General features: G+C 38.4%; 1 protein-coding gene across 3 annotated transcripts in view; it reads left to right on the top strand.

Moving 5' to 3' along the window:
- The window catches only part of INTS8 (integrator complex subunit 8), a 57,282-nt gene that overhangs the window by 16,943 nt on the left and 25,666 nt on the right, over positions 1 to 14,673 (top strand). For all 3 annotated transcript variants that reach the window (XM_004047323.5, XM_055349407.2, XM_063709379.1), the window contains exons 9-14: positions 1,390 to 1,490; positions 2,247 to 2,388; positions 9,347 to 9,417; positions 9,811 to 9,986; positions 11,442 to 11,575; positions 13,701 to 13,811. In XM_004047323.5, coding sequence (XP_004047371.3) covers positions 1,390 to 1,490; positions 2,247 to 2,388; positions 9,347 to 9,417; positions 9,811 to 9,986; positions 11,442 to 11,575; positions 13,701 to 13,811 — 735 coding nt within the window. The remainder of the gene's footprint in view (positions 1 to 1,389; positions 1,491 to 2,246; positions 2,389 to 9,346; positions 9,418 to 9,810; positions 9,987 to 11,441; positions 11,576 to 13,700; positions 13,812 to 14,673) is intronic.

Raw genomic sequence — 14,673 nt, forward strand, 5'->3', positions numbered from 1 at the left:
TCTTCTAATGGAATTGTGTTTTTATGAACTGTGTGGGTTTTGTTTAGTGCTGATGAAGTAGGAGTTGAGCAGCTGTAACAGGTGTGTCTTCTCACACTTGAGAAGCTGCTGTGTTGCTCCTGTGGAGCCCTGCCTTGCTCATGTTTTGTTATGGAGGTGAAGCTAGTGGTTGCTCCATATTTTTGAAACCACTTATGTCAGTATTTTTCTGGTAGTGGCTGATTAGTTTAATTTTCAGAAATCTCCTTTCCCCCTCCTCTCACTAACACCCTTTCTTTCTTTCCTGCTCTTCCATTCTTGAGAAGTAGCTAAGAAAAAGTCTGTATGTAATAATCTGGGTATTTTTTGTAGTTCACAGATAATATATTTTAAATCATTTAAATTTATTATAATCACTTGTTAGCATGTTTTTTCAGCTGAATTTTTTAATTAGATTTTTTTTTTTTTTTTTTTTTTTTTTTTTTTTGAGACGGAGTCTCACTCTGTTGCCCAGGCTGGAGTGCAGTGGCGCGATCTTGGTTCACTGCAACCTCTGCTGCCCGGGTCCAAGCGATTCTTCTGCCTCAGCCTCCCGAGTAGCTGGGATTACAGGCGCCTGCCAACGTGCCTGGCTAATTTTTGTAGTTTTTAGTAGAGATGGGGTTTCACTGTCTTGGCCAGACTGGTCTTGAATTCCTGACCTCGTGATCCACCTGCCTTGGCCTTCCAAAGTGCTGGGATTACAGGCATGAGCCACCATGTCTGGCCATTTAATTAGTATTTTTTTAGTTTGTTTTATGAACTTGTGTTTAGAGAGAATAATAATTTTTTTTTTTTTTTTTTTTTTTTTGAGATGGGGTATTGCTCTGTCTCCCAGGCTGGAGTGCAGTGGCACCATCTCAGCTCAAGGCAACCTCCGCCTCCTGAGTTCAAGCAGTTCTCCTTCCTCAGCCTCTCCAGTAGCTGGGATTACATGCAAGTGCCATGATACCCGGCTAATTTTTGTATTTTTAGTAGAGACGGGATTTCACCATGTTGGCCAGGCTGGTCTTAAATTTCTTACTTCATGATCCACCTGCCTTGGCCTCCCAAAGTGCTGAGATTACAAGCATGAGCCACCACACCTGGCCTAAAATTTTTTTCTAATAACATAGCTGGATTGCCTCTCATTGACTGATTCCTTTCTTACCTCTCATTTTTGGTCTGTGATCTTCAATTTTAAAAAAGGGGTAGCAGGGCTGTTTTTGCCCTTAATCAAATTTTAGAATTTTAGGAAGAAAAGGTTTTCATAGTAAGATATTTTTGTGATTGTTTTTCAACTTGTATTTTCCATGATAGAAAGACTTGTTTAAAGTAAAAAAACTTTACCATGATTTTTGAAACGGGTGCAACTTTATGTGTGTGTTCTAGGAGGTAATACAGATTTTCATTGAAGACAACTTAACCTTGAGTTTACCTGTCCAGTTCCGACAGTCAGTCCTAAGAGAACTCTTTCAGAAAGCTCAACAGGGGTAAGTAAGTTGAAAAATTACTCTTTGATTTTTGAATAAAACAGCAAGTGCATTCTGGTTTATCAAAACCACATTTTCAAATTACCTATGGCTCTGTGACATTATTTTCATGTTGTTAATATAAGGGAAATTAACATAGGGTGGAGGAACACTCTGGTGTTCCTCCCTCTAGTCTGTTTTAAAAGTGCTTGCAGGGCCGGGCGAGGTGTCTCATGCCTATAATCCCAGCACTTTTGAGAGGCCGAGGTGGGTGGATCACTTGAGGTTAGGAGTTTGAGACTAGTCTGGCCAACATGGTGAAACCCCATCTCTACCAAAAAATAGAAAAATTAGCTGGGCGTGGTGGTGCACACCTGTAGTCCCAGCCACTCAGGAGGCTGAGGCACGAGAATCGCTTGAACCCAGGAGGTGGAGGTTGCAGTGAGCCGAGATTGCGCCACTGTACTCCGGCCTGGGTGACAAAGCAAGACTCCGTCTCAAAAGGAAAAAAAAAAACAACTGCTTGGGGGAAAAATTATACATAGCAAAATTCCATTCTGTTGTCTGATGTGTAACTACATTGTCCCTTGATAAATTGAAAACCTATTCTGCTTTCTTCCTCCCCATGATTTGGTATATATTTATTGGTATGCTTGAATATTCTAAAATCTTACCTCTTAAGAATAAATGGCTCATTCTTGTGAATATAGTTGTATAATATACACCTTTCTTTTGTAGTAAAAATAACATTAGTTGATCTACTTTTGTATTCTACAGAAATGAAGCTCTAGATGAAATCTGTTTTAAAGTTTGTGCCTGTAATACAGTCCGTGATATACTGGAAGGCAGAACAATTAGTGTTCAATTTAACCAGCTATTTCTTAGACCAAATAAAGAGAAAATAGACTTTCTTCTTGAGGTATGACATGTTTTTCTTTCCCTTTTTGATTTATAATTTGCTTTAAGCTTGCCAGTGACTTCTTAATTGCCAAATCCAGTTCCTTTTTTCCTGTCTGCCTTGTCTTTCTGTGCCTGACAATTGGCACTTTTGACAGACTATGCCCTTCCGCCTGGTCTTCTGCTGTAGCTCTTTTTCTAGTTCTCCCCCATGTTTCTTCAGCATCTTTATTGGATTCTCCTTAGTCCTTCATTGACTTCTCTATTGCTCTTCCTTTAGTATTTCTGTTTATAGAACTTTTGTCCTTGGCTCACTCATCATTTTTTATTTACTTCCAAAGCTTCACTCATCTGTTTCATCACCTGTTTACTAAGAACTCCCAAATCAAGCCTCTTGTCTTGTCATGTGTGCTGTGGAATCTGTGTTTCTACTGGATCACTCTACTTCTTTCTTAACAGTCTTAATGTTAGAGACATTGAGAGAAGTACATAAAGCACAGATAATACCATTTACTTCCAAAAATACAACGTTGTCAGCACTCTAGAAGCCTTTGTTGTGGTCTTTACAACCTCCTCTACCTTCCCTTGAGGTAGCTACTGCCCCGGCTTTTGTGATCATAATTTTCTTGCTTTCTTTTATATTTGTATCACCTCTGTATGTATCCTTAAAGAACATTCTTTAATTTGCCTATTTTGAACTTCATATAAATGGAATCATACAATGTGTATTCATCATCTTCTTTCACTAAAGAGATTTGTGAGATTTATTCAAGTTGTATATAAATAACAATTTTTTTCATTGCTTTAAGGTGTTAGAGGCTGGGTGCAGTGGCTCACACCTGTAATCTCAGCACTTTGGGAGGCCAAGGTGAGTGGATCACAAGGTCAGGAGTTCAAGACCAGCCTGGTAAACATAGTGAAACCCCGTCTCTACTAAAAATACAAAAAATTTAGCCGAGCGTGCTGGCAAGCGCCTGTAATCCCAGCTACTTGGGAGGCTGAGGCAGGAGAATCGCTTGAAACTAGGAGGCAGAGGTTTCAATGAGTGGAGATTACGCCACTGCACTCCAGCCTGGGCAACAGTGAGAGACTCCATCTCAAAAAAAAAAAAAAGTTAGAATATTATATGGACCATGCCACAATTTCTTCAGTCTTATGATGGGGGACATTTGTGTTTTTTATAGTTTTTGGCTGTATACACATATGATGAGGGACATTTGTGTTGTTTATAGTTTTTGCCGCTTGGAACATACTTGTACATATATCTAGGTGTGCATACGTACCAGTTTATGTTATATACCTAGGGAATGATATATCTGCAACATTAATTTTTAAAAACCAAGTGGCTTTATAACCACCAGCATGCCTGAGTGTTCTCATCAGTCAATATTCTTGTTAACATTTGATATTGTCAGATCGCCTGTGAGGTGGTTGTATAACAGTACCTCATTGAGGTTTTCATTTCTACAACTCTTCATTTAATTTTTACTCATGGATTTTGTTTTTTGAGGTACCTTTTCCAAGTGTTATGCCTCTTTTTTTTTTTTGAGATAGAGTTCTGCTTTTTTATTTTTATTTTTTTATTTTTTGAGATGGGGCCCCCTCTGTTGCCTGGCCAGGCTTTAGTGCAGTGGCGTGATCTCGGCTCACTGCAACCTCCGCCTCCCAGGTTCAAGCGATTCTCCTGCCTCAGCCTCCTGAGTAGCTGGGACTACAGGTGTGCGCTACCATGCCTGGCTAATTTTTGTATTTTTAGTAGAGACAGGGTTTTGCCATGTTGGCCTGGCTGGACTCAAACTCCTGACCTCAGGTTATCTGCCTGCCTTGGCCTTCTGAAGTGATAGGATTACAGGTGTGAGCCACCGTGCCTGGCCAGAGTTCTGCTCTTGTCGCCCAGGCTGGAGTGCAGTGGTACAATTTCAGCTCACTGCAACCTCCACCTCTCAGTTTCAAGTGATTCTCTGGCCTCAGCCTCCGGAGTAGCTGGGATTACAGGTGCCCACCACCACGCCCTGCTAATTTTTGTATTTTTAGTAGAGACAGGGTTTTGCCATTTTGGCCAGGCTGGTCTTGAACTCCTGACCTCAAGTGATCCACCCACGTTAGCCTCCCAAAGTCCTGGGATTACAGGCATGAGCTGTGTCCGGCCATGTTATGTCTCATTTTTCTATTATATTGTCTGTTCTTTGGAAGGAGCTTTCTTTTTTGTAGGAGATCTGTATATATTCTCTTTTTTACCAATTTTAAATATTGCAGATATCTTCACTGAGTTTGACTTTTAGTTTTTCTTTTTTTTTTTTTTGTTTGAGACGGGTCTCACTCTGTCACCCAGTTGGAGTGCAGTGCTGTGATCTCAGCTCACTGTAACCTCCACCTCCTGGGTTCAAGCCATCCTCCCACCTCAGCCTCCTGAGTAGCTGGGACTGCAGGCATGTGCCACCACGCCTGGCTAATTTTTTTAATTTTTGGTAAAGATGGGGTTTTGTCACGTTGTCCAGGCTGGGCTCGAACTGTTGAGCTCAGGTGATCCACTCACCTTGGCTTCCCAAAGTGCTGTGATTACAGGCATGAGCCACCACGCCCAGCTTAATTTTCTTTATATTGTTCCAAAGCTCCTAAAGTTAATATCAAATTTACCGATTTTTTTCCGTTGTAGTGATTTCTGTGTGTTGTTTAAGAAAGCTTTTTACTATTGTGTCATGAAGATATTCTTCTATTATATCTTCTAAAAGCTTTATAGCATAGCCTTCCTTTCACGTTTAGGTCTTTGATCAACCTACAGTTGATTTTTGTGTGAAGTAGGAAGTGTGCCAGCACCATTTACTGAGAGGTTAATTTTTTTCCCACCAATCTCTAGGGCCACCTCTATTGTATGCCGGGTGTTTATACATGTATGGGCCTGTTTCTGAGCCATTTTATACCACTTTTCTATTTGTCTATCCATACCTCATTATGTCCATGTCCTGATACCATCGAGAGCAAGTTCTACCTTGTTTTCAAGGTTGTATTGGTTATTCTTGTCCCTCATTCTGTTGCCCAGGCTGTAGTGCAGTGGTGCAATCTTGGCTCACTGCAACCTCCGCCTCCCGCGTTCAAGTGACTCTTCTGTGTCAGCCTCCTGAGTAGCTGGGGCTACAGGCACGCGCCACCATGCCTGGCTTATTTTTGTATTTTTAGTAGAGACGGGGTTTCACCATATTGGCCAGGCTGGTCTCAAACTCCTGACCTCAAGATCTGCCCGCCTCGGCCTCCCAAAGTGCTGGGATTACAGGTGTGAGCTACCACGCCCGGCAGTCCTTTGCATTTTTATGTGTCAGCATTAGACTCAGATTGTCAAGTTCCACAAATCTGTTGGATTTTTGTTTGGAATTACATTAAATTTAGAAGCCAGTTTAGAAAGAAATTATGTCTCTTTTCTTTATTAGAAAAAATTTTATGGGCGGCCTCCTAAGCCAAAGTATGCTTAGGGAGGCCCCTAAGAATTTACATGTTCACATTATTGGGTGTCCTAATCCATGAACGGGTATGATGGCTCTTGATTTCTTTAGGCAGTCTTTAGTGTCCTTTAGAACTTCCTAATTTTTCCATAGAAGTCTTAAATTTTTATATAGTTCTTAAAATGTAGACTTGAAAATAGTTTATGCATTGATACAGAGGTATAATTTAACTTTCTAATAATTTTGTATCCAACAACTTTGCTTAGCTTTTAAAAATTCTATTCATATTTTTTTCCATTTTTCTATGTATGCAGTCATCTGTGAAGAATGCATTTTGTTTATTCCTTTTCTAACCTTTTATTTTTGATTTATTTTTACGTTTTTTTTGAGATGGAGTTTCTTTCTTGTTGCCCAGGCTGGAGTGCAATGGCGTGATCTCTGCTCGGCGCAACCTCTGCATCCCAGGTTCAAGTAATTCTCCTGCCTCAGCCTCCTGAGTAGCTGGGACTACAGGCATGTGCCACCACACCCGGCTAATTTTGTATTTTTAGTAGAGATGGGGTTTCTCCATGTTGGTCAGGCAGGTCTCAAACTCCTGACCCCAGGTGATCCACCCGCCTCAGCCTCCCAGATTACTGGGATTACAGGTGTGAGCCACTGCACCCGGCCTCTTTTTACTTATTCTTAATGTGCTGGCTATTACCTCCAGTACAGTGTTCAGTAGAAGTGGGAATAGAGAACTGCCTCGTCTCACTCCCAGTCTCAGAAAGCAAGCTTGCACTATTTCACCATTTAGAATGATGTTTATTGTAGGTTTTTCTTGTTGCTATTCCTTATCTGATTAAGGAAGTTCCCTTCTCTCCTTAGTTCAGTGAAGGTCCTGTTTTTAAAATAACGAATTATTTTTAGATTGTATTAAATGCTTTTTCTGTGTCTGTTGAAATGATCACATAATTTCTCCCCTTACCTGTTCATGTGATAAAGTATAATTGATTTTCAAGTATTAAACCACCATTGCATGTCTGGAATAGACCCAACTAGGTCATGATCTTTTTTTAATAGAAATTGCTGAACTTGGTTTGCCAATATATGAAGATTTTTTTTCTACATTCATGTATGAGATTGATGCACATATTTTTATTTTTTTATTTTTTGAGACGAAGTCTTACTGTGTCGGCCAAACTGGAGTGCAGTGGCGCAATCTTGACTCACTACAACTTCCCTCTCCGGCTTCAAGTGATTCTCCTGCCTCAGCCTCCACAGTAGCTGAGATTACAGGCACCCGCCACCATGCCCAGCTAATTTTTTTGTATTTTTATTAGAGACGGGGTTTTACCATGTTGGCTGGGCTGGTTTCAAACTCCTGACCTCAAGTGATCCTCCCACCTCTGCCTCCCAAAGTGCCTGGATTACAGGTGTGAGCCATGACACCCAGCCGATGCACACATTTTTTTCTTTCTTGTCCTTCCTTTGATTTTGGTGTCAAGGTCATGCTTGCCTTATAAATAAGTTGAGGCATCTGTCTTTTTTATTGTCTGGAAAAGTTTGTGTAAAAATGAAGTCATTGCTTCTTTCTGTGTTGGGTAGAATTTACCAGTAAAGTCTGGGCCTGGGTAATTTTTTTATGGGAAGGTTTTTGATCAGTGATCATAGAACGATATTCTCATTTTTCTAGAGTTAGTTTTAAGTTATTTTCTAAGGATTTGTCCATTTCATCTTAAGTTTATTAGTATTAAAATTTATTATTTTAATATTAAAGCATCTACAGAGATGCCCACTAGTTTGAGTTTTTCTTTTTTTAAATTGAAGTGCATGAAATTCACATAACATGATCTGTTAGGTTTGCTTATCAGAAGTTACATGTTCCCTACATTGTTCCATGACACATGTACAAAGCTTCTCACTATGTGAATAAATAATCTGTTGTAAAAGGAGACTCAGATATTTATTACTCACCATAAGATATTTACATATGGCAGCAAAGAAACAAAGTTATTAGAATGTAAGTGTATAATACATACTCCAAGATGCTCAGATGTTATTTGCTGATAGGTTAATTTGTTAATCAGAAAATGGTATTTGAACATAGTACTTTTAAAACACTGCTTTTTTTTTTTGAGATGGAGTCTCTCTCTGTTGCCCAGGCTAGAGTGCAGTGGCCTGATCTCCACTCACTGCAACCTCTGCCTCCTGGGTTGAAGTGATTCTCCTGCCTCAGCCTCCCCAAGTAGCTGGGACTACAGGCCCGCGCCACCATGCCCACGTAATTTTTTTTGTATTTTTAGTAGAGACGAGGTTTCAGCATGTTGGCCAGGCTGATCTGGTACTCTTGACCTCAGGTGATCCACCTGTCTCAGCCTCCCAAAGTGCTGGGATTAGAGGCAGGAGCCACCGCACCCAGCCTGTTTTTTTAATAACAGTTTCATCAAGATATAATTCACATACCATACAGTTCACGCATTTAAAGTGTATAAGTCAGTGCGTTTTAGTGTATTCCTAGAGTTGTGCAGCTATCACTTCACTTCCTTTTTTCACTCCAAAAAGATAATCTCTTATTCATTACCTGTCACTCTTCATTTTCCCTCAATCTTGCACCACCTGAGGCAACTACTAATCTAATTTCTCTATAGATTTATCTGTTCTGGATATTTTATGTAAATGGAACTATGAAATAGATGATCTTTTGTAACTGGCTTCTTAGCACGTTTTCAATATTGTAGCATGTATCAGTACTTTTTATGGCTGAATAATACTTAATTGAATGGATATATACTGTATTTTGTGTGTTTATTCATCAGTTGGTAGACTGCAGGTTACTTATACTTTTTGGCTACTATGATTAATACTACTATGAAAATTCTATTTTGTGTGTGTGTCAATGTAAAAAATATTTAGCAATTTCTTGAGATTACGGACTTTTACACTAGTTATATTTTATTTTGGCTTCTTATAAGTAATATATGAGGAGGAATCCTAATCTAATGAATAAATTAAACATAATATGAAAATATTATTTGTAGATAACTAATATGACCATAACTAGTTTCTATTCTTTGTTTGCATTGTTTACTTTTTAAACCTTGGTTACCTTTTTAAATATTCATGAATAGCTCATGAATATAGAACCATTAGTTCTATATTTGTGATAAATCACTCTTTTCAATTATTTTCTTTTTGGTTTTAAAAATTTTTTATTTTTTTAACTCTTTTCTGACAGGAGCTACTGATTTCTATGGTTTATCACTTAATATAATTTGGCAACATAGTTGATAAATTCTGTGAGAACTGTATAGCATGGTAACTAGGTTATTCTTTGCTACATGTATACACCTGCACTTATTAAAATGGTCACATTCCATTCCCTCTTTGTGATGGATTGTTATTCCTTGGTCTGGTCTTTTCTGTTAAGTTACTTAACTAAATCTGTGATTGGTACATGGTTGAAAAAGGAAAATTCAGTTGTTTTTAAATCCAGCCTTTTCAAATTATAATTTACATTTTTATAAGTACCCATATTCAAATGAAAATTACTCAAATTCCTAGGTATGTTCAAGATCAGTAAATTTAGAAAAAGCTTCAGAGTCTTTGAAAGGAAACATGGCTGCTTTTCTAAAGTAAGTACCTTTCTTTTCTTTTTTCTTTCTTTTTTTTTTTTTTTTTAGCTTTGAACTTAGTCCTGTGAACAAAATATCTGTATTATCTTTTGTTTTTGTCTTGGGTATCTTTTAACCAGGCAGTAACTGGTGTTTGAGAACCCATTAAGTTCAAATTTGTATAGCCACGTGAGACATTAGGATTATATAGTTACCTTTTTTCAATATTGTGGCATTGACATCACAATTTTAAATAAGGACCAAAGGGAAATTTTAAAATCTATTTTAAAATATCATTATACAGTTTATGTAATGGTGGCTTTTTAAATGGCTTATTAAAATTGGTTGATATGATTGTTTTTCTCAAACTAAATTATACACTTTTTTGTTTCACAATATTTCTTACTGATCTAGGAATGTGTGTCTGGGGTTGGAAGATCTGCAGTATGTTTTCATGATTTCTTCACATGAGCTTTTCATTACATTGTTGAAAGATGAAGAACGAAAGCTACTTGTTGATCAGATGAGGAAGAGATCCCCTAGAGTAAATCTGTGCATTAAACCTGTAACTTCATTTTATGATATCCCAGGTTAGCTCTCTAGTCGGCCAGCCAAAATGTTGGCATGTTTTGCCCCTCTATTCAAATTAACCTTGAAATATATTTGAGGATTCTCTCTTGTTTTAATTAACACTTGTGTTGGTAATTAATAGAAATTCACCTGTCTTCCGTATCAGATTTCTGTATAAGCAGTTATGCTCTGGAGCTCTGCCAAGCCAATGATTAGTGCAGATTCAGGCCTAGATACATAAAAGATTTTAGCTGGGGAAGGCCGGGCACAGTGGCTCACGCCTGTAATCCCAGCACTTTGGGAGGCCGAGACGGGTGGATCACGAGGTCAGCAGATAGAGACCATCCTGGCTAACACGGTGAAACCCCGCCTCTACTAAAAATACAAAAAATTAGCCAGGCATGGTGGTGGGCGCCTGTAGTCCCAGCTACTCTGGAGGCTGAGGTAGGAGAATGGCGTGAACCCAGGAGGCGGAGCTTGCAGTGAGCCAAGATCGCGCCACTGCACTCCAGCCTGGGTGACAGAGCGAGACTCCGACTCAAAAAAAAAAAAAAAAAAGATTTTCGCTGGAGAAATAGACCAAGGTAACACTGCTGCCAATATGTTCATGGAGGTAAAAACAGAAAGGGGGAGAGGAGTGGTGAGAAATGCTGGGACCAAGAGGACAGATTTTCGTGCATGTCAGTCTATATCACTGTGCTAGTATCTGCTGACTGAACAGCTTTGGCAGTATTGCCGTTTTTGCCTTGTTTGATTTTTTTTTCCATTTTTGCCCTTACAAATATAAGTAGAAAATACAATGCTGTTTTTAAATAAGAAGCATAAACTTCAACATTTAATATAGATGAGAGAGAATTCAATTGGTTTAACAAAAGCAAACTTTTAGCTTCTTTGACCTTCACTAGATTTAAACTGGTTGAATGTCCAGTTGTAAAGGAAAAGGGTAAGGTTAACACAGAAATGCTGGAAATGCATTATTGAAGACCGTATCTGATATCTGAGCTGTAATTAGGGATTTTGGTAATCATTTTTGGTTCTCTGGGAAGAGCATGCCCCCTTCTCTCATAAAACACATGCTTAATGTTTATTACTCAAAATTAACGTTTTATATATGCTTCTGTTAACACATTATATTCAAAAGTAGTGTATAAGTTAAGTAGTGTATGTCTTAATTATTTTCATATATTCCACATAGTTCTTTGCATGAAATAAATATTGATTTTTATCTTGTTTATATTTTCATTATCTTTATTTTTAAAATGCATTCATTTATTAAATGTAGATACAGTAAAATTTTGTTAGGTTTTCTGTGTGAGGATAAAGTTAATGTGTAATTTATACAATGTTGAATGAATCAGTTCTCAAGATGATAGCAGCTTTTAATTTATAGATATACAAAATACATAATTTTAAGTAAATTGTCATTCTCGTGTATATCTTTGAATTAAATCATTGAAATATAAATCTTTTTTTAGCTTCAGCAAGTGTCAACATTGGTCAGTTAGAGCATCAACTTATATTGTCAGTGGATCCTTGGAGGATTAGACAAATTTTAATTGAATTACATGGTATGACTTCAGAGCGCCAGTTCTGGACAGTGTCTAATAAGGTAAACCCTATGTCAAGAACAGATAAGAAAATTGCCCTTGTTTTCTGAGGTAATTTAATAGAAAAGCTGTTCCCTGACCTTTTTGATAATAAGGACCTCTTACTTAACAGTTTTAAGACCTTCATATGAACATAATTGCGTTTTTAACATCCATTGACAGAGAAAATGGGAAATGTCAGAAACAAAAAGATACCATTAAATGAGTAACATCTAAAAATGAGTTTTTCCATTTGTTGACAAAATATACGCATTTTATTTCATTCATTTGTTTTTTGAGACAGAATCTCACTCTGTTGCTCAGGCTGGAGCGCAGTGGTGCAATCTTGGTTCACTGCAACCTCTGTCTCCCAGATTCAAGTGATTCTCCTGCCTCAGCCTCCCTGGTAGCTGGAATTACAGGTACCTGTCACCATGCCCGGCTAATTTATGTATTTTTAGTAGAGATGGGGTTTCACCATGTTGGCCAGGATGATCTCGAACTCCTGACCACAAGTGATCTACCCGCCTCTGCCTCCCCAAGTGTTGGGATTACAGGTGTGAGCCACCACGTCTGGCTGCATTTTAAATATAGTTGTAAATATATGTAAATAGTATATTATTTATGCATTCTGTAGCATAATACTTCATTATGGAACATTTTTGGCTTTAAATGTTCCTTTAAAAACTCCCAGCTAATACATTTACCTGTTTCTGAGTTTATCTATTAGAAAGTTTTCCTGCATAGAAAGTGCAAATGAAAATAACTTTTAAAACACCATTTCAGTGGAATGTAGCTTAGAGATACAAGGGAAGTAATCGACAGATACAGGAGAAATTAAAGCAATATGGTAATGCTCGTAACTAACTACATACTTACTCCTCCCCTGCTGAAGATGTGGTAAAAAGGCAGCCAGAAATGTATGGTTTTTTTTTTTTTTTTTTTGAGACGGAGTTTCACTATTGTTGCCCAGGCTGGAGTGCAATGGTGCGATCTTGGCTCACTGCAACCTCCGCCTCCCGGGTTCAAGCGATTCTCCTTCCTCAGCCTCCCGAGTAGCTGGGATTACAGGCATGCCCCACCATGCCTGATGAATTTTGTATTTTTAGTAGAGACGGGTTTCTCCACGTTGTTCTCCATGTTGGTCAGGCTGGTCTCGAACTCCTGACCTCCTGACCTCAGGTGATCTGCCTGCCTCAGCCTCCCAAAGTGCTGGGATTATAGGCATGAGCCACTGCGCCCGACCTGTATTTTTAAAAATTGGGTTTAAACATACTAGTAGAGAGAAAAGAAAAAATTGCTCTAAAAATTAGTTGGGCTTTTTTTTTTTTTTAGCGTTGATGCTGTTTATTAGTGTGAATTTTTAAGATGAAGGCCAGGTGCAGTGGCTCATGCCTGTAATCCCAGCACTTTGGGGAGCTGAGGTGGGTGGATCACTTGAGGCCAGGAGTTCAAGACCAACCTAGGCAACATAGCGAAACCCTGTCTCTACTAAAAATATAAAAATTAGCTGGGCATGGTGGCGCGCACCTGTATTTCCAGCTACTTGAGAGGCTGAGGCAGGAGAATCACTTGAACCTGGGAGGCAGAGATTGCAGTGAGCAGAGATCACGCCACTGCACTCCAGCCTGGGTGACGGAGCGAGACTCTATCTCAAAAATCAAGAACAAACCAAAAATTTTTAAGATGAACAAGTATAGCATAATAGTTATGATAGGGGATTCTGGGACTAACCGCGCGCTTAAGCTTGAATGACAGCTTCGTACTTAAATAGCCGTATAATCTTGAACAAGTTATTTAACTTCTTTGTGTTGCAGTTTTCTCATTTGCAAAATGACAGTAGTAGCATAATAGTACTTACCTTGATATTGTTGTGAGGATTACCTGAATTAATATATATAAAACTCCTAGTCTTTGTGTGCCTTTTTTTCCTAATAGTAATCCCAGTCCATTATTTATTACTTGTTGATTGTAGCGAATGTGTTCGTTTTCGTTAGTGTTATATTATGGCTGTCATTTTCCTTTCTCTTTAAGAGACGACCCGTGGGTTATTTTTTTTAAATGCGATTGAAGATTGTTGAAAGATTCTTATCTAGATTTGGCTTCCTCTGTGTGTGCATATATATATGTATTTTTTGTTTCTTTTAGTGGGAAGTACCTTCTGTCTATAGTGGTGTTATCCTGGGAATTAAAGACAATTTAACAAGAGATTTGATTTATATTCTTATGGCCAAAGGTTTGCACTGCAGTACTGTTAAGGTGAGTAAAAGTGTGTATCAAACACTTGTTAAGAATATGCTTTATGGTCAGGTGCCGTGGCTCATACCTGTAATCCCAGCACTTTGGGAGTCTGAGGTGGGCAGATCAACTGAGGTCAAGACCAGCCTGGCCAACATGGTGAAACCTTCTCTCTACTAAAAATACAAAAATTAGCCGGGTGGCTATAATCTCAGCTACTCAGAGTCTGAGGCAGGAGAATCTCATGGGAGGTGGAGGTTGGAGTGAGCTGAAATTGCGTCATTGCACTCCAGCCTGGGAGACAGAGTGATAGTCCATCTCGAAAAAAAAAAAAAAAAAAAAAAAGAAAAGAATATGGTTTACTAATTTTAGCAGGAAGTCAGGAACCAGAACTTAATCTTTTCCTAATCTTTAAAGTCACAGTCATAGGCCTAAAAGGATATTTAAAAAGGCATTTTGGTTTGTTCTTTTTGCTTTACCGTTATAATTATACTAAAATGGTCTTGATCAAATGAATACTGCTTTGTGCCTTTTTAAAAGTTGAGAGAACATGCAAGATATTATTTGTATTCTTTAGGATTCAGCTAGTAAAGATTGTGTACCAAGATTAAAAAACAAACTTTTTAAAAATATACTCACTTTAAAAATACGAGTTTGCAGTCTGGGATGTTGAGACATAAGTGGAATGTTAAATCACACAAGATAGTGCAGTTGCGTGACTGATCATACACTGAGTTCTTTAAGAAGGTTAAAGACAGCATTTGGAAGGCAGAAATGAACTAAAATTGAGGCTTAAATAAGTTAACTACATCCCCACACCAGCAGCATCTGTGACATTTGGGAACTTTTTGTTTGAGATAGGGCGTTGCTGTGTTGCCCAGAC

Source organism: Gorilla gorilla, chromosome 7 (genome assembly GCF_029281585.2).
Source record: "Gorilla gorilla gorilla isolate KB3781 chromosome 7, NHGRI_mGorGor1-v2.1_pri, whole genome shotgun sequence".
NCBI lineage: Eukaryota > Metazoa > Chordata > Mammalia > Primates > Hominidae > Gorilla > Gorilla gorilla.